A 27,363-nucleotide genomic window follows, 5' to 3' on the forward strand; every position below is an offset into this window, starting at 1 on the left:
ATGCAAATTGTTTCACATGACTGCATGTGTATCCACATAACTGATAAATAAGCCAACATTTTAAAATACAGTTGAGTCCAGTTTCAATACTATAAGTCATCTTGCACTTGAATGGTAAATTATAAACTTTCACGAGAATGCTATGACTCATTTGACTTGTACAGAAAAATACACTGATTTTTTTTCCCTTCTCTACTGCGGATGCACAGATTTGAGATAACTGGTAACACAACCAAAGTCGCTGCAAGTAATTTCCTTTGGTTGACAGAAGTCAGGGACTTTTAAACATAAATGCAACTGGCAGCAGATGCTCATGTCTGATTGGCACTGTAAAAACCACATTTTGTGCAGCCTCGTCCACAACAGAGCACCAATGAGAATACACGAATCGGTGTAAAAATATGGATGCAGGGTTTATTGATTAAATCATTCGAACCCTTTTGCATTCACTTCTTTACATTTATTCATAGTAAAAAAATCCACAGGGGTCCAACACAGAGGACACGATCGAGGTGGAGGAGGAGGGAGGGAGTGTCACGTCCTCGTCTGCATCACATTCTTTCATCATTTCATGCTTTAAGTTCCTCTTTGAGCCGTTTACAGGTCTCAAATCATGTGCTGGTGTCAGACATGGACGTCTCCAGCATCATGTCGCTCTCATGCATGTCACATTCTAAGAGGAAGCGCTGAAAAGCATCGGTTTGTTTGTCCGCATTGAATGATGGCGTTTCTATGCACACGTTTACTTCTTCTACGGGTTGTGCTCTGCTCTCGTTGCCGTCGGCAGAAGTGTTGAGCATCTTCATTAGTGCAGGTGTGTTGAGAGTCTTTCTCACTTTGTCTTTTATATCAGTTCCTACAAAAACAAAAGACAACTTAAAGGGTTAGTACACCCTAAAACATTCATTCTGTTACTAATAATTCACCCTCATCTAGTTCCAAACCCCTGAGACTTTCATTAATCTGATTACAATTTTAGATCAATGGTCTCAAACTCAGTTTCCTGCATGGTGCTGTATAGTTTAGCTCCAACCATCGCCAACTCACACCTGCTTAATAGTCTCTAGTAATCTTGAAGATTTTTATTAGTTCCTGTGTTTGATTAGGGTCAGAGCAAAACTATGCAGAACTGCAGCCCTCCAGGAATCCAGCTTGAGACCTATGTTTTAGATGAAATCGGAGAGCTCCCTTATCCTCCGTAAACAGCAACAGTCCGGAGCTGTTCAAAGTCCAGGAAAGGAACCAAAAAGTCATTTTTACAGTTTTTGTCACGCACAAATATTCTTGGAGCTTCATATGATTAAAGTTAAACCACTGATAGAGTGACTTTTAACATCTTTTGACCATTGGAAGATGACGGAAGCTCTCTTAATTTGTTATACGAAGAGAAATGAAGGTCTCATAGGAACAACATGAGGGTAAGAAATGAATAATAATTTTCATTTTTGGGTAAACTATTGCCTTAAGTGTTAGTTTAGTCCAAGTGAAAATCATCTCATTCCTCACTTTAATGTTCTTCCAAACCCATAAGACTTTCATTGACCTTTGGAACACAAGTGAAACTTTTAATCAAATTGGATCCCTATAATATCCCATTGAATTATTTTTAACCAAAATCCATATAAAACGAGGAGCTCTGAAGAGATATGATTACTTCATGTAATGAATATTATTAATCCAAAAATTTACTCTATTTATTTATTTATTTATTCACCCTCAAGTGGTTACAAACCTTTATGGGTTTCTTTATTCTGGTAAACACAAAGGAAGATATTTTGAAAAAAGCTGAAAACCTGAAGCCTTCCAAATAATATATAAAATAATACTATGGAAGTCAATGGTTACAAGTTTCCAACATCTTTCAAAATATCTCCCTTTGTGTCCAACACAAAAAAAGAAAAATAAAGGTTTGAAACAAGAATATGGTGAGTAAAGGATGACTGATTTAAATTTTTTTGGCTGAACTATCCCTTTAAATCTGTTTATCATTTAAATTTACATGTCTCTTCAAAAGAGTTGTACTAAACCACTAACATCAAATTGATATTCAATTGACTTTTTAAAATTGTTTTGAAACATCAGAGTTTTATGTGATCAGATATAAGGGGGAAGCTGCAACCGCTCGCATCTCTTTTCTTGACCAAATAGTCTGAAATGACATGAGGGTGAATAATTGATTTAATCCCAAATTGGGGGATGAACAGGCACTTTACTCTAGTCATAATGAAAATAGTCTCATCTTTCTCTCTCTCTCTCTCTCTCTCTCTCTCATGTTCTTCATGTTTTGTTGCTATAAACAAACAGAAGATGCTCAACTGAGATACATCCTAATGCGTGTATACGCATATGGTTATAGTTATGGTGTATATATATATATATATATATATATATATATATACACACATACACACAAGGTGGTCTGTTGAGATTTTTCTGGAAGGAATAATACATGCGTTCTCACACTGGATGTGAATAGTCTTTTAATTTGTATAATGTTCTTTTGTTTTAATGCTATTTTTCTTCTTATAATTTATCAAAATTTGAGTACAATGTTTAGTAAGTACACCTGACAATAATGTATGTGAATTGAATGTCACTTAGGGTCCCATACTGAGATTCAAATGTACCTTGAAATATTGTATGATTGTACTTAATTGAGGGTTAACAATAAACACATAATTAAAAATAAATAAATAAAAAAGAATCAAGTACAGGATAAGTAAAGGATGACAGAATATTACATTTTCATGTCTGACATGTCTCTTCAGAAGAGTTGTACTAAACCACTCAAACAAACTGATATTAAATTGACTTTGAATTGTTTTGAAGCATCAGAGTTTTATGTAATCAAACATTTATTTGGGAAGCAGCAACCTCTCATATCTCTTTTCTTGACCAAATAGTTTGAAATGAAATGAAGATAAATACTTGATTTAAAAAATATATATTTTGGATTGCCCTAGCACTTTAATAAATTTATTGTATGATCTCACCAATGTAAGCATCTGAATCGCTGATATACATCTCAATGCAGTGGCCCAGCATGGTGACAGAAAACGTGTCATCTCTTTTTAGTCCAAGTGCCTAAAACAAAAGAAAATCTGGTTTTAGTACAATAAAGCCATTATTCATTTTAAAACTGACCAATGTAATGATTTGTGATCTCACAGTGTGAAAGTAGTCAATGGCGCTTTCGAAATCTCCCTTGAGGCTGTGCACATAACCGATGGCTGAGTAAGTTGAGGCATTCTGTGGGATGAGAACCAAAGCTTGCCTGTGGTATTCAAGAGCCTGTTCGTATTTCCTACACAAGCAAGATGAAAGCAATCATTGACCTGATTTCTGTCTACTGCAACAGATAAATGGCTAGACAAACTTGCAACATGAGCAGCGGACAGTTATTTTGAATCCATTGTAATCAAAAAGTCGATTTTATTTTAGAATCTAAACACTGTGTATTTGTAATGACTTCCCATATTTATAGTGTGGGAATCAGGGACATGTTTGCAGCTTTTGCATATTGTACATCTCAACTTATAAACGATAGACAAGCTTGACAATAGATTTAATTGCTGCATTCAACTGAACAATAATATGGTAAGAACTGCCACTATTTAAAATAAGATTCATATTTCTACATATTAAAACAGTGAGGGCTTAGCTGAAATGTTCCTGAAATTAGAACTAAAATTTATTATGATCAGTGTTGAAAAACCTGTGCCTAAGATTTTTGTGAAAACCAAGAAACATGAATATATTAACAATTTATTTGAAATAAAAATCTTTTGTAGCATAATAAACACTTTTAATCGGCTGAATAAAAACAAATCTGAAATCAAAACTGTAGTGCCAAAAGGACATTTCCAACTACAAATTGCACAAATAAGGCTTCAAAAATCTACAAAACAAATTTTTGTTTATTTAATTATACTTATTTAATTATACATTTTGATCTGACAATGATATAAATAAAACTGTCATTTCTATTTTAAACCAATCTTTATATTGATTAAGCGCTCAGCCTATATAACGTGAGTACACCCCTCACAAACCTCATTTAAATTAATAATTTCTATAGGAAGCTTTACAATTTTATATTTGTGCAAATACATTAATAGAGGTGTGAACCTACACTGGTCTCATGGTTTGGTTCATTTACGATTATCATGCCATTGATTCAGTTCAATTCGATAACATCAAGGTGCACTGACAATACCTTCCATACACAAACTTATATATTTATATTTTACTTCACAGCACAATAATTATTGTTTTATAAATAATATATACATACATACATATATATATATATATATACATATACATATATATATATATATATATATATATATATATATATATATATATGTATATATACATATATATATATATATATATATATATATATATATATATATATATATATATATATATATATATATATATATATACACACACACACACATATACATATATATATATATATATATATATATATATATATATATATATATATATATATATATATATATATATATTATATATATATATATATATATATATATATATATATATATATATATATATATATATATATATATATATATATATATATATGTAATGTAATGTGTATTTATATAATGCATTTATTGTGTATGGCCATACACCCAAAGCGCTTCACAATCATGAGGGGGGGTCTCTTCACACCACCACCACCAGTGTGCAGCATCCACTTGGATGATGGGACGGCTGCCACAGGACAACGGCGCCAGTGCGCTCACCACACATCAGCTATTGGTGGAGTGGAGAGACAGTGATAGAGCCAATTCGGTGGAAGGGGATGATTGGGAGGCCATGATCGTAAGGGCCGATAGAGGGACTTTGGCCAGGACACCGGGGTTACACCCCTGCTCTTTCACGAGAAGTGCCTTGGGATTTTTAATGACCACAGAGAGTCAGGACCTCGGTTTAACGTCTCATCTGAAAGACGGCGCCCACTGACAGTGTAGTGTCCCCTTCACTTTTGCTGGGGTTTTAGGACTCACATAGACCACAGGTTGAGCGCCCCCTGCTGGCCTCACTAACACCACTTCCAACAGCAACCTAGTGTTCCCTAGTGGTCTCCCATCCAGGTACTAACTAGGCTCAGGCCAGCTTAGCTTCAGTGAGTAACCGGTCTTGGGCTGCAGGGTGATATGGCTGTGGTATGTATATGTGTATATATATATACACACACACACACACACACACACATACATACATATATATATATATATATATATATATATATATATATATATATATATATACACACATACACACACACACATATATACATACATACATTATATATTATTAACAATATGAGCATTTCTAACAAATAAACAAATGTGAATTTTATCCCACTTGCTTTTTGATCGTCGTAGAGCGAGTTATTAAACGCCTATGATTGATCATGTGCTCAACAGAAAGGGCTGCGATAGGCTCTAACGCGCTGGCAATGTTCACCGATAACTGACACTGATAAATGTATGCAGTGATCACAGCTGATCCATGATACACGTGGTGGAGAAAAGTCGCTGTGCAGACACTCCCAAGTTTATATCCACAAGAATTGCAACAACAGCCGAGAAGAAAGGATAAGTTACCTCACTGCAGCAAATCAAAAGAGCCACAGAGAGAGAGAGAGAGAGAGAGAGTGAGAGAGAGAAATGGAGTTTACTTTCATTTTCTGCATAGCAGTGAAATAGGGGGTTCTGCTGTAACTTCAGGGTCAGTGAATTGTGCAGTTTCTGCATTTTAATTACTCGCTCTTACCTCCTTCGCCATAGTATTCTACCTTGACATCGCACATATGAGATAAATGACTAGGGCTGTCACGATTTCGATTTTTAATCAAAATCGATCGAAATTTATGCTCAATTTCGATTATCGAATCAAAAAATAGAATCGTCAATGCTGCCACGCCCCCATGTCACGTCAGCTTGGCTTGCCAAGCGGGAAAAAAACGGCTTGTTGAAGTGCTTGTTAAACTGCAGAAGCAGGAGACCCGTCGACAGAACTTAAACCCTCTCCTCTTTTAATGAAGTCGCCGGTGTGCAAGCATTTTGGATTTCCAGTGAGTTATGTTGACAACGTTCGTGTTGTCGACAAAAAAAACACAGTTTTGCAAGCTCTGCTATGTACGTATTACATACGGTTCGTCCGATAGACAAAACCGGCATCGCCATCCTCCGCCCGCCCCCGTTGCAAATCCGCTCGCGAAAAGTACACACTCAGGCCCTGTTTACACTGTCTTTGTTTTTAAATGGCATTTTAGAACGACAACAATTTGACATCCACAGTGACGTGTAGCATTTCTGAGCAGCCCTCCTTCCTCTCTATCTCTGAAAATGCACATCACGTGACCACACAGACACAGACGCACTCGCAGCCATGCGCTCGAGAGAGCAGGTCCAGGCAGTCAGAGGACTGCTTCAATCTTTCACTCACATGTACTTAGTCATTTTAGCGCACACCTCAGATACTGTTGGCTGGTTCCTGTTGGTTGTGCGTCTTTTTTTACCGACGCCATTATAACGACACAGATCACTGCCTATTCACGAGTCCCGCAGAAAAAGTGATTGACAGGTGGTAATTATGTGTGTATCTTGCCTTTATTTATTTACTGTATGATTTGTTTATATGTAAAACAAAGACAATGCAATTGGTCATTAATTAATTAATTATTAATAATCGAAAATCGAATCGAATCGTGCCTTTAGAATCGAAAATGTAATCGAATTGAGGATTTGGAGGATCGTGACACCCTTATAAATGACGTCATTATGTTATAATCGGTTAGGATCTATTACTGAACCGATACCAAATTGTACACTATACATTAGTTTAGTCAGTACAGAAGCCAAATCTAGAGCTAATCTAACAAAATAACTTACGATAACGGTCCAAAATTACTACACCCAATTTGTGTCAGAGGAAAATCTTAAATAAAACATGTAAAAAGAGCAAAATTCAAGAGAAACAAAAAAATGTGAAAACTTTTTTAGTTGTTGTAGTTTGTAATTTGTTTTCTCAATATTTTGCATGAATTTAAATGAATTATCTTTCTAATTCTAAAGATGCTCCATGACTAAAATATTATTTTAATAAATATATTCATTTAATAAATCTATTTGGTTCAAATGCACCAAAATATATGATCTATATTCACTGAGAAATTAATAAAAATATTCATTTTTAAACTGAGGTGTGCTCATTTAAGTTGAGCACTGTATAGTCCAAGCAAACAAACATTAAAGAAAGAATTAGACCGCCATTAAAAGCTAAAGACTCTTGAGTGGAATGAACTTCAAGTGTGAATTGTGAGTCCTTTGATATCCAGTGGATGGACATGCATAATTCATCAAACACTAGAGTGACAGAACAAAAACAAGCACTCTATTAAAGTGGAGAAAACAAGACGCACAACAGGAGGGATGCAATGTGACCATGACCACCCATTCATGCTCTTCATTAAAATACCACTTGAGACAATTTTAGAAGCGCACACTCCTTAGCCATGATTCCACGTTAGCACACCACTATGGCTCACAATCTATTTTAAATAGGGATATATTGAGGTAAGCAGGAATAATTAGCACAACTGAAGTTTATATACACTCTCCATTCAAATGTTTGGGCTTGATTTAAAGTCTTTTATGCTCAGCAGGGCTAAATATATTTGATCATATGAAGCTGATAATGTTCATATTAATCTAATAATACACTTTTCCCCTTTTTTTGCTATGTGTTTAAGTGTAATGTATTCATGTGATGGTAAACCTGAATTGCATTTTTTGTTTGTTTTAGTTTGCTTAAGCTACTGATTGCATTTCTTCAGAATTTAATACAAAAATGTTATTTAGAGCATTCGTTGCATTAAATAACAAAAAAAGTCAGAAATTTATATACATTTTTAGACAACACAATACTAGGTATTTTATTTAGAAGATTAGAAGATTAAGTAATAAATATCTTAAATTTTCAATATTTTCAATCACAGCAAATCAAAACCTTTGTTAATCAGGGGTGCATTTCCCTAAATCATCGTTAGCCAACTAAGGTCACAAGTTTTGTTGTTACAAACATAGTTTGCTGGTTTGGCATTTCCTAAATTCATTGTTCCAGTGAACAAGATTTAAAAGCGGAATTTACTTTACACCTCAAAAAATATATAGCATACATTAATGGTTTTAATTTATAGCAGGCTATTTATTTTAAAAAATTAACTGTACTGTATATGACATGGGCCTGTTGGTTAGAACATTTATGCAGTGGTTTGAATTTGTCAAAGTTGTAATAAAAAAAATGAAAAACAAATGTTAAAAATAGAAATCGGAGATTTTTTTTTGAAAAAAATGTATAAAACAATGTTCTATTTAATAATAATAATATTATTATTATTAAGAAGAAGAAAAAAATAATTATTTTTATTAAGTAAGATTTTTTTATTTTTTAATAAATAGCTTGCTGTAAATTACATTAACATTTTATGACTTATATATGAGATTATGACACGTGTTACCCAAGTGGTTTTATGTTTTAGAATAGAATGTGCAATATACTCAATAATATATGTAATGGAAACATTGGCCCTATATGTGCCATTTAAATATATTTCAATTAAAATTGAAAATGAGTGCATGTTTTACCAAAACTAATATTGGAAAGAAAAAATGCAAGTGCCTGTAAAACAATATAATTCACACAAAAATTATGGGATTTTTCTCTAAAGTAGTTGTTACTCCACCTTATTTAGAACATCATTATGGACGTTCTACATTATAACTAACGTGATTCAAAAGATGGATCTGCGACAAAGCAACTACTGTTTTGGGAATCACTCATTACGTTCTTTTTCCAAACGATGCATCATACAATAATAGTTCAGTCAAAAGTTGCATTGTTGTTTGGGAAACACATGCCATTTTTGACCATCATTTTCTGGAGAAAAAAAAATGCTCTAAATAACAAAAGTTTTATTTAGAATTTGCAAAAAATGTTATCAGATGTTTATAAAACTAAAAGATTAGCATTTTATTTAATTTTTTATCTCACAGACTAAACATTTTAACATTTAGAAACTGAATGAGAAAAGCAAAAACACAAATGCATAAAAATGTACTAAAAACTAAAATGCACCATTCAATCGGGATTTTCAACTTACTTCAATTTTCGACACACATGACCCAAATTGTTTAAGAGCGGCTCCCATTTGTCTACTGTCACCTGGAGAAAAGAATAATACATTAGGATATTCGGAAACATTTTTAGTAACCATTTTCTCCCATGTACCCAAGTAAGTAAAACTAACATGCTACAGAACAGTCACTAGAAAATGACTTGCCTATTGGAAATTAAAGGAAAAAGTCATTTTAATTGTTTTATCATAAAGTTACGTCCTAATGGAGTGGACGGTTACCTCGTTTCCAATGGCTTTGATCTTCTCCATAGCATCTAGAAACAACTTCTCAGATGTTTTATAACTGCAACACAAAACAAAAAGTCATAACTCGTCAAGAAAAAAAACTGTATACAACCACAAACCACTGCTGAATAAGTGTGAATGTTTTTTTCATCACTTACTCTCCATTTTGGAAGGCAACCACAGCCACCTCATGTATGACAAAGGGGTCCTCGGGTGCGATGCTGAGGGCTTGACTAAAAAAATGCTCCGCCAGCTTTGGGTTATTAGTGAGTCCATACTCTAGACCGATGTACAGCATTGGCAGGTGACATCTGCAAAACCAGAATGTTGATTTTTCAGTTTAAAAATATGACAAAAGCCAAATTACAAGTAGTTGGCCTAAAAAACTGACAGGTGTACAAACCCTTTCATAAGCTGTGCTGCGGTGAAGTATGCAGCCATGGCCTGGTCATGTTCACTCTCTACCGCGAACGAGTGGCCGTATGCAATCCACGCTGGGCCGTACGTGCGCTCCAGAGTGGTGGCTTTACTGTGGAGGGGATTTTTACATTAGCCACAAGTTACATCAGTTTTAAATCTACCGTCTGCCTTACAAAGTGTTTTCTCAGATTTACCACAGAAATGTTTCCGGAAAATGACAATAATGTTTCAGTTTTTCCCCTCATTTTTTTTGTGCATTTCTATAATAGAGCAAAAGGTTATGATATTGTTATGCTAGTTCACTTGTTTTATGTTTTTTTTTATATTAGACATTATGTGAGTTTTATGAGACGTGACACTTTCTGTCGTGTTATTTTTCGAACTGAAATATTGTTAAAATAGTAATAATGTACAATTTTAATAGAGCTGTTTTTCCAGTTAATTTCTGGTTTATGCAAAGCTAAATTTTCAAGAACATTACTCTTGTCTTTAATATCATACGAGTTTAGAGTTTATTGTCATTTCAGCTTTAATTTCTGGCAAAACGGATCAAATTGACAAACAGTTTATAAATAGCACATTTCTATAATACATAGATTCAGAACAATAAAAAATATCAACAACAATAAATAATATATAGTATAAGGTATAGTATATTTTTCAATCTCTTTCAGAAATCACACAATGTGTTGAGTTGGTGTTCAAGAAAGATTGTTACTATCATCAATAAAAACAATTGTACTGCTTAATATTTGTATTGAAACCTTTTTTAGAATTACCTTATGAATAAAAGGTTCATTGGAACAGTATTTATTTACCATAAACATTTTTGCAACTTAGTCAATTCTAATTAATTGTGTATCTTACTCAAAATGTTTATTTCAGTTTTCATTCACTAATGTATGGAGGACCAGGAGTGCCAGTTAGAAATAAAATAAAGAATCAAATAATCAATTTTATAATTAAAGCATACAATTGTATTTAAATAAATCAATTGTATTTAAATAAATAAAAAAATGGACAAATAGACATATTTAAATTGAGTATTTAAATGGCATTTAATAAAGCAATAAAACAATGCATTTAAAAAATACCTTTTAAATGTATAAATAAACAGACAATTTTATAACTGCTTAATTTAATGTTTGCTTAATTGCTGTTCTAAAACACTGATTTATCAAAAGACGTTTATTTATAGACCATTTTAATAGATTTAAATGCACAATTTAAAAGGCTTTTAAAAGAGTCCTCCATATTCAGTTCCAAACTTGTTTTTTTTCCTTTCTTCGAAAAACAAAAGAGGACTGCTTGAAACCAGTAGCCACTGCCTTCTATATTTTTTTTTTACTCTAGAAGTCAATGGGTACTGGTTACCATGACTTTTCTAATTATCTTTTTTTTTTTTGTTTTCAACAAAGTGGAAAAAAGGACCACTTGAGGGTAAATTTTACTTTTGGGTAAACTATTCCTATAATGCACCTTGCTGAATACAAGAACAGATTTCTTTTTTTTTCATAGTTCAAAGCCTCAAAAACAAGAGATATTACATTTCACATTTTTCTAAAAAGAAAAAAATATATAAAGATATATATAAATTTACATGAAACAAAATGTTTTCAGAGCATTGCATGTTTTCAGTGCTTTTTTGTTTTGTGATTGTTCAAACAAATTACATAAAATTTGAAGTCATACACAAAAAGGGGAAAGTTTATTTACATTGAGCCCACTTTTTCTTAAGTATATGGTATTTTCCTATTACTTTTGGACCCTTAACAAGTGGGAGGCACAAATGCAAACAGTTGTAATTCCTACACCGTTCACCTGATTGGGATGAATAACCTCAAATTGAAGCTAATAGACCGCAGTTGAAGCATATCTTGTTCGTTTCATTTCAAAATTTTAGAATTGTGTCCGTCCAAATATTTATGGACCTATAGACTGTATATGAAATTATAATAAAATATAGATACTGTTATTTATGCAAAAATTATGTCAATTTCCAAGCTTTAACCCAAGAGATATTACCAAAAACTGAAAGCCAAAAATATCTATACAAGAATGGATTTCTTCAAGGATACAAAAAATGTATTCTGATAACAAACGTTAAACGGTGATCCACAAAGCTACTACATACAGTCATACCTGAGATAGCGTCTTGCATGTTCATTTTTATGTCCAACCATGAGGTAGTAACATCCAACAGCAAACCATGAAACCTTGGAGAGGTTTACAGAAACACAGCTATTGAGAAACAGTCAAGTGAAACTTAGCAAGAACTCATCTTTAAAAAGAGAACTCACTGGATTGCTAGGATACAAATCCACCAGTTTATGAGACAGGTAAAACAACTCTAAAAAGACAACATGGGGTCAATAAAAAGATGTTAAATAAAGAAACAATCAATCAACATTTTAACGAAAGCTCAATTACTTTTTAGTATCATACCATTTGCTTTGCTCAGCTCTACAAGGGTTCCTATGTGCACCGGTAAACAGTTGGCATGAAATGGGTCTTTCACCATAACCCTAGATAGAAGAAGATTATATTATAAAACAAAAACACTCCATGAATGCCAAACCAAACCCTGGAAACCACCGCATGTTTGGCAGACTTACATTGACGTAAGAGAGTAGCACATTTTGAAGTCACAGTTGTAATAATGTCGCTCTGCAAGGGAGACGACAACATCCAGGTTGTCCTGAAGACCGTTGACTATATCTGGGACCACCATCTCGCTAGGTTTGTTATACTGGAAAAGGAGAGTTGCTGATAAGCACTTTAGAGGACACTTCAAAACCACTGCTTGAATAAACAGGTACTTCAAGCTCTCAGAGTAATTTGTGCATGTTATTTTTATACACAAAACCAAAATCAGGGTGTGCCAAAACCACCACAATAGTTTCCAGAAGCTTTCTATGATACGCAGGTTGTCTACATCATGTGTTCAGAAATGACCACACAAGGTTTTACATGGAATGGAAATGCTCTTACCTTCTTTAACTTGTTTTCAAACAGGAAATGCAGCAACTCCACTTCCTCTTCTGTGCATTGTTGACTTAATGGCAGAGAATCCAAGAAATCTTTTTCTACAATGAGATAACATTGAATACATTAAGCATTTGTTGAAGCATTTATTCATTTCATCTGAAGTGATTTTTTAAATTAGGACACACATTTTATTCCATCTTATGTTCTTTAGTTATGAACTTCTAATTTAAACATTACAAAAACACGGACAAGCAACCGAACCCAGCATGAGTATAAAACTACACAGAAAAGATTTAGTACTCTGTCTTAGGATTTGCTCAGCTAATATCGTACACAGAGAAGCCTTTTAAAAACTTATAAACTACATAATAAAATTCATATTTATCATCCCTATAAGAAATCCCCTTTTTTAGCATTTACTTCTCTAAAAAGCCAACAAGTTCTGCATATTATGGAATTTCCTGATCAATTCGAACATTCATAGAATCTAACTTTTCATTTCAGTTTCATTCAAGTATCAACAACTGAAACTGAAAAGGTCAGAAGCAAAAGCCTGTAAGCGCCGTCTAAAATATTCTTCTAAAATGAGCATTTTCCCCTCTGACTACTCAGTGGTACTTTGTTGTTAATGTTCAGTGTTTTTTTCTTTAAGAGCAAGAAAAAGAACCTATTCATGGCATAAAAGTGAAATAACCAGGGTATCCGTAGAGTCTTAAAAAATCTTAAAAGATGAAACATTTTATTTTAGGCCGTAAATAGTCTTAAATTCACAGAAATATTGTCTTGTAGGTTTTAAATCATTTAAAACAGATCTTAATTTTTTAAGTTTTTTAAGTTTTCAGGCCAACACTCGTCCAATCATCAACAATACATTTCAATAAAACCTTTAACAAAAGTAAAATTCATTCATTCATTTTCCTTTAACCTAGTCCCTTTATTCATCATCTTAATGAACCACCAACTGATCCAGTATATGTTTTACACAGCGGATGCCTTTCCAGCTACAACATAGAACTGGGAAACATCCATACACCCTTATTCACACACATACACTAGAACCAATTTAGTTTATTTAATTCACCTATACCACATGTCTTTGGACTGTGGGGGAAACCGGAGCATTCAGAGGAAACCCATGTGAACAAGTAAACTCCACACAGAAATGCTAACTGACCCAGCCAGGACTTGAACTAGTAAACTTTTTGCTGTGAGGTGACAGAGCCACTGTATCACCCCCACAAAAATAAAATTAACCACCACATTTTTTTAAGTCTATGTATGCAACCAAAGTTTGCTTCTTTTGACACATCACTTAAAATATGTGGCAAAATTGTGGATGTTTTTGGAGGGGACAATCAAAAATATTTTCTACTGTCCGTTAGAAAAAAAATGCTAAGTGTTTAACCCTGTTTAAGTCGGAAATTTGACTTGGTGAAACTTGAATATCTCTTGAATAACTGCACCTACATACATACATGACAAAAAGGACCATTTTAGAAAAATTCCACACAGCACTTAGTGGCTTTTGCATCTGAGCTCTTCAACTGCATAGTGTATGGGAATTTATATCAATTTGTTACAATTTGTTTTTGGAAGGCAATCCAAAACACTAGATGTTTCAAGTTAAATGATACGCCTAGAATGTAGCCATGAACAATGTCTCTCACCCTCTTGAGCGGTCAACATGTGATGGGACGTTAAAAGGTCAAAGGCTTCAAAGCAGTAGACATCTAGTTTCAAGGCCTCTTTGTAGCTAGACGTGGCCAGGGGTCTGTTGTCCATGGCATCATAGATCTTCCCCCGCAGGAGACAGATGGAGCTATTGATCTGAGAGAAAGGCCACAGTGAGTAAAAGATCCAGTCAACTGCTGTTCTGCCATTCAAATACTGCGTTTATTTAGAAGCTCAGAGCAACCGGCTCCATTTCTAATTAAGCATGGTGCCAAAAAAAAAAAAAAAAACACAAGTGTTGGACTCACTGAGGCAGGGGACATTTCCCAATCTTTTACAATTTCCCTTGAGCCATTCTCCTCCTTTAAATTCTTGTCCAATAACTTTTTACTGGCTGCTTCCTCCATGTCCAGTATGTCCAGAGCTTGTTGATATTCTTTGGCAGCATACTGGAAAAAACCAAAACATTTCATAGTCTGATCACAGATTTACTTTTTAACATTTTCAAAAAAAAAATGCCTCTAATTTATATCTTCATTCAGATGTTTATTTAATACAAACTTTGGCTTCTATGATTAAGCTTTTAGCTGTCAATACTATAATGGTACTTTCAGCTATGCTTATATTTACTATGTAAATTCCATTTCATGTTTTACAACCCCATTTAGAAGTTTGCACAAAATTTCATTAACAAAAGTGGCTTTCTATGTTTAAAAAACAAAGTTAATGCAAGCTAAAAGTCTGATTTAATGTAGAAATAACTATTACTATTCCAGCGATATGGATGTGACATTTGCAGTAAAACTTCACAACATAAATAAAAAAAGAACGTGTTAATATTATATTGAAACATCAGTTTTTAATTTTCCAAAACAACTACCTACTGAGTTATAATATTTAAAAAAATCAAACATTTTTATAGTTTGAGGAAAATAAGCAAGCATGCGTAATGGATGTGACCAAAAAGGTTTGCAAGTTTACAGTCTACAAAATACTTTGTAGAAATTCTGTGAATTAAACTGGACAACCCAAAAGAAATAATGCTAATCAAAAGGATAAGAGTCGGCTCATTATAGTATGTTTTTTTTTTTAATGCCATGTGTATCAGACAAAAGCATGTAAAAATTAAATAACATGCTTATTTCAACCCATAGTTAATGTTATATTTAAATATTAAGTAATAATACAAATTTTTATTAGATAATTTTTTTTATACAAGCATAAAATTCACTTTCTTGCTGACAAACTACTAAAATCCAGTCATTTCAAGGATATCGGTCAAGTATAAAGATTTCAACTGACACTTACTGAGTATTGTGTGGCTGCACTGAAATCCTATAAAATAATTTCTGTTTGAATTATGCCTGATAGCATTTTTGTTACACTGAAGGTCTCCTGTACTTTAAACTCCTGTAAAATATATGATTTATTCATTCATTCATTTTCTTGTCGGCTTAGTCCCTTTATTAATCCAGGGTCGCCACAGCGGAATGAACCACCAACTTATCCAGCAAGTTTTTACGCAGCGGATGCCCTTCTAGCCGCAACCCATCTCTGGGAAACATCCACACACACATTCACACACTATGGACAATTTAGCTTACCCAATTCACCTGTACCGCATGTCTTTGGACTGCCGGGAAACCGGAGCACCCAGAGGAAACCCACGCGAAGGCAGGGAGAACATGCAAACTCCACACAGAAACGCCAACTGAGCCGAGGTTCGAACCAGCGACCCAGCAACCTTCTTGCTGTGAGGCGACAGCACTACCTACTGCGCCACTGCCTCGCCAAATATACGATTTAATTAATCTTTATTTCTATATCACTTTTACAATGCAGATTGTGTCAAAGCAGCTTAAGATAGAAGTTCTGGTAAATTGAAACAGTGTCAGTCCAGATTTCAGATTTAAAGTTTAGTTCAGTGTGGTTTAATTTTCACTGCTGAAAGTTCAAACACTGAAGAAAAAATTCATCTATGCACAGCTCCACAAGTCCCAAATATAGCTGTATTTTACGTTTATTGTTTCAGGACCTCAAAAACCAATTTTGTCTCTAACACAGACATTGTACTTTGAAATTGCACATTGTATATCAATGCATAAAAGAAAACACATGCAGGGAAATAATGTAAATACTCACATGACATCTTGCAGCTAGATACTGACAGGCCCCATACAACTGAGAAGCGTAAACAAAAAATTATTTATGACATTTTATACCTTTTCTAAAAAAAAAATCCCTTAACCATGAATAAAATTTGCTTACTCCATTCTACGCCTTTTAGCAACAAAATACATTTGTACATTTATTTGACTGGGTTATGCTTTTGCACTGCGATTTCTAGATCTAGAAATACATCACAATTTAAATGGTTTCTTCCTTTAGTCCAAAGTATCTTACCTTGTCAAGTTTGCGAGATCTGAGCGCATGAGAGGCTCTGTGATACTGTGCTGTCAAATAAAGGCACTGTGCTAACCAATAAATATCTTGAGGATCCTCTGTAAGAGAATAAAATATGCCTTTAGTTCAATGTAATGAAACATAAGATGCATTTTACTAAAGACACATCTAGATTAGCTACTTCAAACTTGACAGTACTCAAGATAATACTCACCATGTGACAGGGATGCTATTTTGTCGGCCCAGAAGAGAGCACTTTGATACTGTTGCTATAAAACAGATCATTCAAACAATTACAGCCATAAATCACGTTTATATGTTCACTATTAAGAACCGACGAGTTTTAATCAGCCATCAAACAGTGATTCAATTATTCTGATATACACAGGGCCCTATAAAGGTAATATTACGTGTCTGTTCTTGAACATTAATTAACCCACAACAACAGGGTGCTCTAGATGTTAATAACCAATACTTACGCTATTTAAATGTGATTTAAGAAGTATTCAAACATGTTAGCATTAAAGTCAACTGGCTAACTTTACAAAATGTACTAATTTGTTCACAATTCAATACACAAACTATTTAGCTTACTCTTTATGTAATATTCCGATTGTGTAATATAATATACTCAGCTTTAAAGTCTCATGCATTGATCAAATCTAATTTGGTGTGCAAATTGAAGCTACACTGGTTGTGCTAAATTCACTGCCCTTTCTTACCTGATCAATGTAGTGTCTCACTCTTTTACGAAGCCTGTCAAGATTCATGATGGTTGTACTGTCTGTCAAATACAAAATAATGGCATTCTTGTCAAATGCAAATGATTAAAAATGGCTTTTGTGAGTGTTCCTCTGTGTGCAGATTGAAGCCCGCGGTTAGCATAAAACCCGTGTTGCGTTGATAACACTCCGTGAGGAAACACGGGTTTTGTGAAGTTCCGTCATTTTTTAATATTTGTATATGCTTTGGGAGCAACAACGTAAGAAAAAAAATGCAGATTTCAGTGAAAATACATGTTACAGAATAATAATATTATTACATACATAAACGCAAACAGTAATACATAAAAGCTCTCAAAAAAGAACGTAAAGCATTATTTGGTTTATAAACACATTGGCACTCTCTTGTGGTACACGGTGAAATGACATTAATTTCCGCCATTAAAATAATACATCACCCAAAATAAAACTTCTGTCATCATTTACTCACCATCACGTTGTTTCAGAGCCACAAGACTTTCTTTCCGTCGATGGTGTCAGGCAAAATAAAACCCGTGCACAACATAATAAAGCCGTACAAAAATTATGCTGGTTTTAAATCCACTAAATTAAGATAACTATTCAGGAATTATCTAATTTAACTTCACTCCCACCTCTGTACAATGCAATAAATTCACTAAAAGCAAAATATCTGCCTCTGATGTGTAACTTTAGGATGAACTTAAGGATTTTTAAAAAGGTAGAATAGCTGTGTTGATATTGGAAAAGCTCCAAATAATCCTAAACAATGCATTTAGAGTAACACAAATCTGGGCAAATTCCAGGCCTAACTAAGAAACGAAAAAAAAAAAAAAGACATCATACGGGTGACCAAAAGGCCAGCTACAGCACTGACCACATTGCAGAGCATTTTGGCTGACATCAATATTTTGGGCACTGCAGATTTGGCACACCCTTTGGCAAGAAAGACACAACTTCTGAAAAAAGATCAACATTACAGCATGCATGGATTTAGCTAGAAACCACATGCCAGACCTGAAAGCTTTTAGTAGAAAATTGCGTTCTGAAGACACTAAAATGATCCTCAATGTCCTGCATGTTTGGTGCAAACCTAATGTGCTTAGAACTTTGCTTTGCATAAGTATTGTGATTCATGAAGTGAATGAGTGTGTCGACTTTCTGATATCGACGGGAGAATGTTTCAAAGTAAACACTATTAATTGTGTTCTGTTAACGAATAAGAGGGATGTTAAAGATTGAGAAGAACATAAAGGGCAATAATTTATTTCTTTAACATAAATCTGGTAAACAAAACAAAAAAGGAAAAGAAAAGAAAGAAAGAGTAACACTGAACCGTGTTTGTTACAAGTTTCGCAACAGGGCAGATGACACGTTTGACCTAAAAATCACACAAGAACATGGCATGGAGGCATCTTGTTTTGACCACGCTTTTCTTTCATATGTCTCATATTTCATATAATAAAACATCACTGATAATACATTTCTCTCTGTACATACTGCTGCAGTAGATACAGTATTTTACAACTGTAACAATAGTGCTGGTGTTGTGAGCTGCATGCTGTGCTGCCCATGAACATCTGGCATAAAAAGTGGACATGATCAGCATCAAGTCCTGCATGAGATACACACCCGGACAGATGCGTACATTATCTAAAACGAAACTGGAGAGACTATTCCGTAATTCAGACTGTGAAAAGTGGGTAAAAGCAATGAGGACTCAGCCCTACAGAGTGACACTGACTGCTATGGAGATGAGGTACTAGGTTCGAAGTTTTCCACCCAAAATCTCCAGAGGTTTCGGGCTAGAATTGAGTCGCCAGTGCAAATATAGCTGGCCATGTGCATTTGATGGCTCTATAAGAAATTTCGAGTCTCGCACTCTTGTCCTTCCCGTGTGGCGCGTGGAGGTCTGAGGCGTCTTTTCCATCCTGTTTTCCTTTTGCAAAGCTTGTCGGTTTCAAGTGTTGCTCTTAGTTCTCTCTTATTATGCTTACAAGTCTTTAAAAAAACTACAAAGTCAATGAGGCGACCAAGGCGTGAGTTCTCGCCCAGTGGTAGCATTACTATACAGTTTTGCGCTTTGATCCCGTCACAATTGGCCGAGCATATTCCACAAAGTCGTCGATGAGTACAGGCCATGCTCCTAAAAAAAGGATGATGTCACATGATTAAAATTCTTCTTTCTTTAAAAAAACAAGCAATAAAGATCCAATTAGCCATTTAGTCTCACCTTCTTCATCATAGTTTGACATGTCATCTGCAATCATATTGCCAAAATCCAGAAGCAAGTTCCACGTATCTTTGGGAATTGATCGCTTATGATGCTCCTGTGCAAAATAAGGATAGCAAACAGTAAGCATTTAAATTAATTGCAGAAGGAAATTCTTCCACTATGTGGTTAAAATGGCTGGTAGCAGCCAGAATGCCCATTTTAATTCATTTTCAGTGCAAAAGAGAGTCAAGAGTCCAGTGGTGTAATGACTTACCAATAAAAATCTGTTCCAGAGGTCTAGGAACTTAAAACGTCCAGCCAGAACCAGGTTCCAATATGCTACTGCCATCTCTAAATCTAAAATGGAGACAGTTTGACGGTTAAAATGGTAAAACATAAGACTGTTTATTCATAGTGAAGCAGAAAGAGAAGGGGAAAAGAATTCAAAGTGTCATTACCTAAACCCTTCTGCCCTGGATTCTTGGCAAAGTTGAAGGTGAATTGATAGAAATCTTTGAATTTTCCGCTGTCTTTCAGATCCTGTTCTAATCTGGGCAGAAGTGCTCGAAGTTTCTCTGGACTGTCACACCTGCGGATGAAATGAAAGCTCACTGTCAGTCTAATTAAAGGCTCATTCACATGTCATTCATTCAGAATCAAAAGATGTATACCGAGCAATTTAAACCTCACTGTATTTCAACTACAGCTTCATTCAGCAAATCTGAATGTGCAAAAGGATTTGAAAGACATCAAGCATTTGAGATTAGCTCAATTTTCTGTGGCTTTCAGGCCAGAGGACTGTCACAGAAACAGGTGTTTTGGTCGTAGCACATTTAAAGTGTGATCATCTAAAACGTACACCTTTACTGATATTCCCATCCGCCACACACCCTAAAAACTGTCAACAGTGTGCGCAGTTTTAAGTAATGATGTCAAATCTTTGGCATCTGTTGGCCAAGTGGGTAGCCTGATAACCTCACAGCAAGAAAGTCACTGGTACGAGCCCCAGCTGGGTACGTTGGCATTTCTGTGTGGAGTTTACATGTTCTCCCCGTGTTTGCGTGGGTTTCCCTCACAGTCCAAAGACATGCAGTATAGGTGAATTAAATAAGCTAAATTGGCCATAGTTTATATGTGTGAATGAGTGTGTATGGGTGTTTCCCAGTGTTGGGTTGCAGCTGGCATCTGCCATGTAAAACATATGCTGGATTAGTTGGCGGTTCATTTTGCTGTGGCGACCCCTGATTAATAAAGGGACAAAGCTAAAAAGAAAATGAATGAATGAATGATATCAAATCTCACCCCAGCTCTGTCATGCCATCGATGAACTCTTTCTTGCTGAATTCACACTGGGTTGCTGCACGAAACTTCCATGCCACAACCAGAACACTGATGCTCGCTGGATCCAGATTGAGATCATCACAAAACTGCTGAATTCCGTCAATCCCGATCTTATTCTCATCCTGGGGATCTGAGGGAGAAAAGCACAACACTTAAGTGACTCAAAATAAAAAAAATTATCCTAGTATGTGTAGATTTAAAAAAAAAAAAAAAAAAAAAAAAACTTTTCTAAGTTTCTTTTCTAATTTGTTATTACATGGGCCTCAGAGTATGTTTTTGTTTATGTTTTTCTGGCGCTTCTTCATGCCAATGGTTTTGGAGTTTTATAAGGATTTGTGAATGCATGACATTTCTTTATAAAGATCATGTCATTCTTCCTCACTCATGACATGAGAACTGCAGGTTTTGCTTTATTGCTAACAAGAGGAGTTTGTTTAGACTTTTTATTGTTCCACTCGATAAAGCTGGCCTTACATTATGTTCTAGGACAATTTGGCATATTCTGATTTTTAAAGTCGGACTGGAATTCAAATGTACTAAATTTATTTTGCAAGCTCACATTGTTATTCTTATTCTTAATTAATCTGTGGAAGTTAATCCCCTGGTGGTAATCTTCAATAAAACGCTGGTAATTTTCTTGTGTTTGGACACGTCAACCTGTAGGCTTCCATTGCAACTGCATTTTAATATCCTCTCTTACCATTAAGGTTGCTATGAGGGAATGCGCAAAATAAAACCCCAATCCCACCCAAGAGTCTGTTTCAGTTGGAGGTACATCAACATACTGAATTAAAGGTCTCTGCAACTTCTGGTTCACACAGACTTTAAGTTGTCATAGTATACAACTATTTAAGTTGTATACTAAGTTGTATACTAAATCTAATAAGTTGTATACTATGACATATGTCATAAATTCAATAACAATGATAAGCTCTGAACGATGTCCTAAATTCCACTATTTAAGTTGTATACTATGACATATGTCATAGTGATTTTTAATGTTTACAGTCTAATGTTTAAACAGCTAATTTTATTTTAAGGCAGCTTCAAATAAAAAAAAAAATATTGAAGATGTTCTTTGTTAATTTGCAGTGTTTTCTAGTGTAATGCATATAGCAAATCTCTTGGGGGCAAGAGGGGGGGGCATCAATTGATTTTAAGTAATTTACATTTAATGCAATGTCTTACAACACAGAAGTCACAGCTTTTGAACATGATACAAGGGTCAGAATGTAAATAAAGAGCAACAGGTCAGTTATAACTTATTGTGACACAAACAAGTGCAATGGATCATTAGAAAATGAAAAATATTTATATGGCAGTGGCTTGGCTATATATTTTTGTGGATGACTGGATGGAAGAAGTTCTGAATGTATATAGTTGTTTATATATAGGTTTATGGAGACAAAATTGGTTGAAATTCTCCCTCTAGGATTCAGCAATTGCAGAATTTAATGCAAAATTCAAGCATCTTTGCAATATTTGTAAAGCATTTTTTCTAAATTGCTGCAGATTTCCCACAGACTTACAAGCGCGCAGTCAGCAAAGGGCCATCTCTGAGTAGGCTTTGTGTATTGACTCAATCGCTAAACTTCTGACAGTCAACCCCCGCTCTCGCTGTAAGCACACATACAAGTGTGAACGCTCTGAGTGACATCTTTTCCATCAGCTAGTTAAATTTACCCACACTCTCTGTATGCTGTGTAAAAAAGGTTGAAGTTGCCACTGTAAACACAACAGGCTGTGCTACTTTCTATTACAAACACTGCTTCTCACCAAGAAAAAATGACGCTGATTTTTTTAAACTTGTTTAACTTCCTGATTTTTTTTATTCACTACAGAGCTCAACTGTCAGGTTCCAGAAGACAATTTTAATTCAAACTAAATTTTAATTAAAACTTAGCTATTAGATTGTTAATTAAAGTTATGTTTTTGTTAAACCTATTTGCAATTTATTTTAAAACAGTCCTGTTTATTAGCAAAATTCTTGCAGAAAAAACTACATTACCCATGATGCAACACAGAAAATTCCACCAATCAGATTGGCCATGACCAAAGCATGCCAAATGAGATATTTTGCTCCATCTACTGTATTACATTATTGAGATGGTTTCCCTACTCTCTCTAAAAAGTTAAGTAATTGTATAAATACTTATTTTGCAATGAACTTGTACCTCATATTTTCTTATACTTCTTTGCTTTAAATCAAACTTTGATAATGTTGTAATTCCCCCCTCAAAGCTGGTTGTTTTGCTTCATGCAGTAACAGAGTTTAATTATACAACATCAAATTGTACATTAGTTTCAGTGTTTGCGTTTTGTGAATTACAGAGCACAATGGTAGCTCTGTAATGCTCTGGAATGTTTTCTGTGGTATTTTTCACAGCAAAACAACACAAGAAATGTCACAATTATCTCCACAAATTCAGTTCTTTTAGACCACAAAAATCTTTGACTTTGAGAAAAGTTGCAATACAAGTGAATTAGCGCTGGACTGATAAACCATATTATATCAAATCGAAATAAACTTTATGTCAATAAAAATGATAAGCTCTGGACTTTTTTTTTACTCTGTACTGATCAAAGAGCCAATTAAACAGCAGAAATGTTCAACAATGGGAATCTAAAAGTGTGTAGATGTCAGAGATGAACCAAATTTTGGTATCACATTATTTTGATGGTCCATTTGAGTAGTAGTAGACTGTCCGCTTAATGTCTGTTAATACTGCTCCTTCAACAGACATTTAACAGACTATAAGAAACTTTGCAAGTACATGTCAACTTACACTAACCCTAATAGTCTAGTTAAAAAACTAATGAGAATTAGATCGCATGTAGATGCAAATGTAAAATAATTCAAAAAACGGACCATCAAAATAAAGTTTGACCCAAATTGTTGGACCCTGAAAATATGTTATGCCATTTTATGAACCCTCTAATTTTTGTGGCTTCAGTCATTGTTGGGTAAGTCTTTTAAATATAAAGGCATTAATAACTTATACCGAAATATTTACCGTTATCGTTTAATATGGAACATTTTAATTTATTTAATGAATGGGATAGCCCCTAGAGATGAATCATCTCATTTTCGAGGGGGTCCCTAAAGATAATTATCGAGATTGCATTATTGCCCAGCCCTAAATTGAATATATAATATAATAATAACGTTTACAATTAAATTGTTATAATGCATTTAGAGAATGTTTTCCACTTCATCCCAGCTTTAAGCACTGGCTAAGAACTATTTAAAGTAAACTTGTTGTTTTTATTATTAGCAACTCAGTTGGACTGAATGACACAGCTGGTCGTGTGATCTCAAAATGACAGTCCCCATGAGGGAACAGCCCAGTCTGAATAGAAAAGTAAAATAGCTTTATATTGGAATCATTCGGCAAAACCAACAACAAAAAAATAGTTAAGTAACAATTGTAAAATAGCACTTTTTAGCGTGCAATGGTTCAAACAGCTATAGGACAATGAATTGAATTTAAAGGAATACTCAAATTTTAAGGAAACGTAAAGAAACCTCACCTTTATATCGATTGTAAAGCTGCTCCAGCTTCTTTCGGTCCACTGAGCTTTTCATGGATTCCTTGTGGTACAAATCTGGGTTCTGAAAGTAGTTGTCGGTGGCCACCTCTAGTTTCCAGTCATTTTGAGTGAGGCAGTAAACGGCGGTCTTCTCCCCGGCTTGAGTGAAGGACATGAACTGCCGTACCTTGTCCTTTTGGGAGGATTTTAGTTTATGCTGTGTGGACACAAAAGATATGCCCTCAGACATGAACTCAGACAGACGCAGGAATACATTCAGCACTGTATACAAACAGAAGGAGACACAAACGAACATACAGAGAGAGAAAATTACACACATTCAGGCACACAAGACTAAAGCGGACAACGGGGACAACCGTAAACACAAAACGTCCACACTAATGTGTCAATTTGAAAGGACATTCTACCGGTCAGAGCAAGTTCGACTGAAGCACCAAGCATGTGAGGACCTGTGACAGGCCACTTGCGCTTGGCATGTAATATGAGATGGCAAGCTCAGGGCGGCCAGTGCAAAACAACCGGGTTACCCGACAGTTATTTCCATCCATGCACAGTAAGCTCTTTTAACTCTATTTTTTTTCACAAGTTCAAAACAACTGGTCATCACAAGACATGAAAGCAGAACACTGCACAAAAAAAAGTTTAATAGCCCACTCAAGACATGTTTATAACAATCTGGAAAACAACCAGGCTGGGTTTAAAGGGCAGGGCTAAAAGTCTGACGTTTGACATTTTATGGAGTGGCTTTGGGTGTCACTTAACCCTCCTGTTCTGCTGACATTGACTGCCTGGTTGTTTGGGGGCCCTCAGACCCCTAATCTGTTTGAGTAGACATTCACAAATTCTGGTGCTTTTGTTTTTATCTAGCAGAATTTGAACTTGGGGATGACAACATAGCAGAACTGAGTTTGTTATTAATATGAAGCTATTTTAACGTCATCAAGCTGAAACCTTTTTGTTTTGAAGGCATTTTAAAAAAAGTCATGACGTCTAGCCTGATTGTTCAACGATTTTGAGGTGTTAACGGGGTCCTTAAAACCCAAAACAGAGCATCAGGGTTAACGGCGTGCATGCTTGGGTAAAGCGCCTGTTATTATTCATCCTCATATGCACTATGCATTACATATAGGGCACATAGGCGGGAAGGTACATGCTGAACTCCCAAAACATCAACAACTGACCTTCCTGCCCATACAAAACATACACACAATTTTGAGCATTCTCGGTGCGACACGCGCAGACAACAACTCGAACAAGGCGCAAATATTTACGTTTGCCAGATCTTCTCCGTCGAACACAGAAGCAGAAAACGACAGCAATGTTTTTAATTTATATGTCACCTACCATTTTATCACCCGCTGTTTGACCAAATTGATACCCAATGCTCCCATGAACGACTGCGCATGCGTGTAGGCATCAAGGGAATGCGCTAGAACCCCAGCGAGTCTGCGCGGTGAAACAGTGATGTGTTGGGAGTTGTAGTTTGATTAACTCTCTGGTGCTCTTCGCGTGACGGTCAAAAATAAACGATTTTGTATTTAAAACAACATCTCATTGAATCAAATAATACTATATTTTATTTAAACAATGCAATACTTTGTATTGTTGAGGATTTGGTACAGCCATGTATATTTATATTAGCATTTTTAAGCATGAACTGAAAATGCAATTTTCAATTTAGGGTTGGATTACTGAAATGTTTAAGAGTTAGAATTGTTAGGCTATCTATAAAAACTTCTAGAAGTTTAAGAAAATAATTAGCAATTTCAAATTTGAGGTTGACATCGCAAAATAAAAAATGATCAGAGATACAATAAAAAAAAAAGTTGATTTGGTTCAAATGATTCACTCATTTTTTTAACACTGGAAAAGTCCAAACTATTTTACTGTATTCATATTGTGTCGTGAAGCATTTGTTTTAGGAATGTGTTCAGGTTTTTTATCTCCAGTTTTTTTAAAACATTGGAAAAATGTATTTAGATGATACTCATCTCAATCATCATTTCACGTGGAAAACTTTAATAAAAACTTAGCATCTTGAGTTTAAGCATCTAATATTAATATTAAAGTGACTAATAATCATATAACTACAAAATCATGTGCAATATGATACAATTATCAAGTTTAAATTTAAAAATGTGTACTAAATATGAATAACTATGATATTAAAAAAATTTTAATTTTTTTTTACTTTGTCTTTGTCTAAAGAATATAATATAATATAATATAATATAATATAATATAATATAATATAATATAATATAATATAATATAATATAATATAATATAATATAGTATAATATAATATAATATAATATAATATAATATAATATAATATAATATAATATAATATAATATAATATAATATATAATTTGTCAGACTTTATTTAGTATTTATTTAAGCTACCAACTCAAGGGAATTACATAAATAAAAATCTAGTGTAATTTGAAAAAAACAAAAAAAACATTTGGATGCACTTTCTATTAATAATATAAATTCTTAACTAATATATGTAAATGAAAGTGTTATAAATACACTTTTTATGTATCTACATTATACTTCA

The 27,363-nt window shown here is 34.4% G+C and overlaps 3 protein-coding genes across 9 annotated transcripts in view; 1 reads left to right on the top strand and 2 right to left on the bottom strand.

Annotated features, from left to right (window-relative positions):
* The window catches only part of tfdp1a (transcription factor Dp-1, a), a 53,468-nt gene that overhangs the window by 4,149 nt on the left and 21,956 nt on the right, over positions 1 to 27,363 (top strand). The gene's annotated exons all lie outside the window — the stretch shown is intronic.
* On the bottom strand, positions 389 to 18,215 carry cdc16 (cell division cycle 16 homolog (S. cerevisiae)). Of its 3 annotated transcripts, XM_087266721.1 has the most exons (19): positions 18,164 to 18,215; positions 17,674 to 17,735; positions 17,166 to 17,220; positions 16,952 to 17,049; positions 16,691 to 16,729; positions 14,857 to 14,997; positions 14,545 to 14,704; positions 12,881 to 12,975; positions 12,505 to 12,638; positions 12,335 to 12,414; positions 12,190 to 12,239; positions 12,032 to 12,105; positions 9,873 to 9,998; positions 9,628 to 9,780; positions 9,464 to 9,527; positions 9,209 to 9,270; positions 3,169 to 3,304; positions 2,994 to 3,084; positions 395 to 856 (listed from the first exon to the last, which is right to left on the bottom strand). In XM_087266721.1, the coding sequence occupies exons 2-19, from the start codon at positions 17,719 to 17,721 to the stop codon at positions 612 to 614; spliced, it is 1,851 nt and encodes a 616-aa protein (XP_087122847.1). In that variant the 5' UTR covers positions 17,722 to 17,735; positions 18,164 to 18,215; the 3' UTR covers positions 395 to 611. The 3 variants fall into 3 exon arrangements, 2 of the variants coding, with proteins under 2 accessions (NP_001032466.2, XP_087122847.1); NM_001037389.2 differs by lacking the exon at positions 18,164 to 18,215 and having other exon boundaries at positions 389 to 856; positions 17,674 to 17,856; XR_015498913.1 differs by lacking the exons at positions 395 to 856; positions 18,164 to 18,215 and adding an exon at positions 2,515 to 2,638 and having other exon boundaries at positions 2,692 to 3,084; positions 17,674 to 17,861.
* Positions 18,942 to 26,204, bottom strand: dcun1d2a (DCN1, defective in cullin neddylation 1, domain containing 2a). Of its 5 annotated transcripts, none has more exons than XM_087265886.1 (7): positions 26,071 to 26,204; positions 24,779 to 24,995; positions 21,209 to 21,377; positions 20,365 to 20,495; positions 20,181 to 20,263; positions 19,925 to 20,021; positions 18,942 to 19,837 (listed from the first exon to the last, which is right to left on the bottom strand). In XM_087265886.1, the coding sequence occupies exons 2-7, from the start codon at positions 24,951 to 24,953 to the stop codon at positions 19,758 to 19,760; spliced, it is 735 nt and encodes a 244-aa protein (XP_087122012.1). In that variant the 5' UTR covers positions 24,954 to 24,995; positions 26,071 to 26,204; the 3' UTR covers positions 18,942 to 19,757. The 5 variants fall into 5 exon arrangements, with proteins under 5 accessions (XP_087122012.1, XP_087122011.1, NP_991101.1 ...); XM_087265885.1 differs by having other exon boundaries at positions 25,207 to 26,204; NM_205538.1 differs by having other exon boundaries at positions 26,144 to 26,171.

Source organism: Danio rerio, chromosome 9, assembly GCF_052040795.2.
Source record: "Danio rerio strain M-AB ecotype USA chromosome 9, GRCz13ab, whole genome shotgun sequence".
Classification (NCBI taxonomy): domain Eukaryota; kingdom Metazoa; phylum Chordata; class Actinopteri; order Cypriniformes; family Danionidae; genus Danio; species Danio rerio.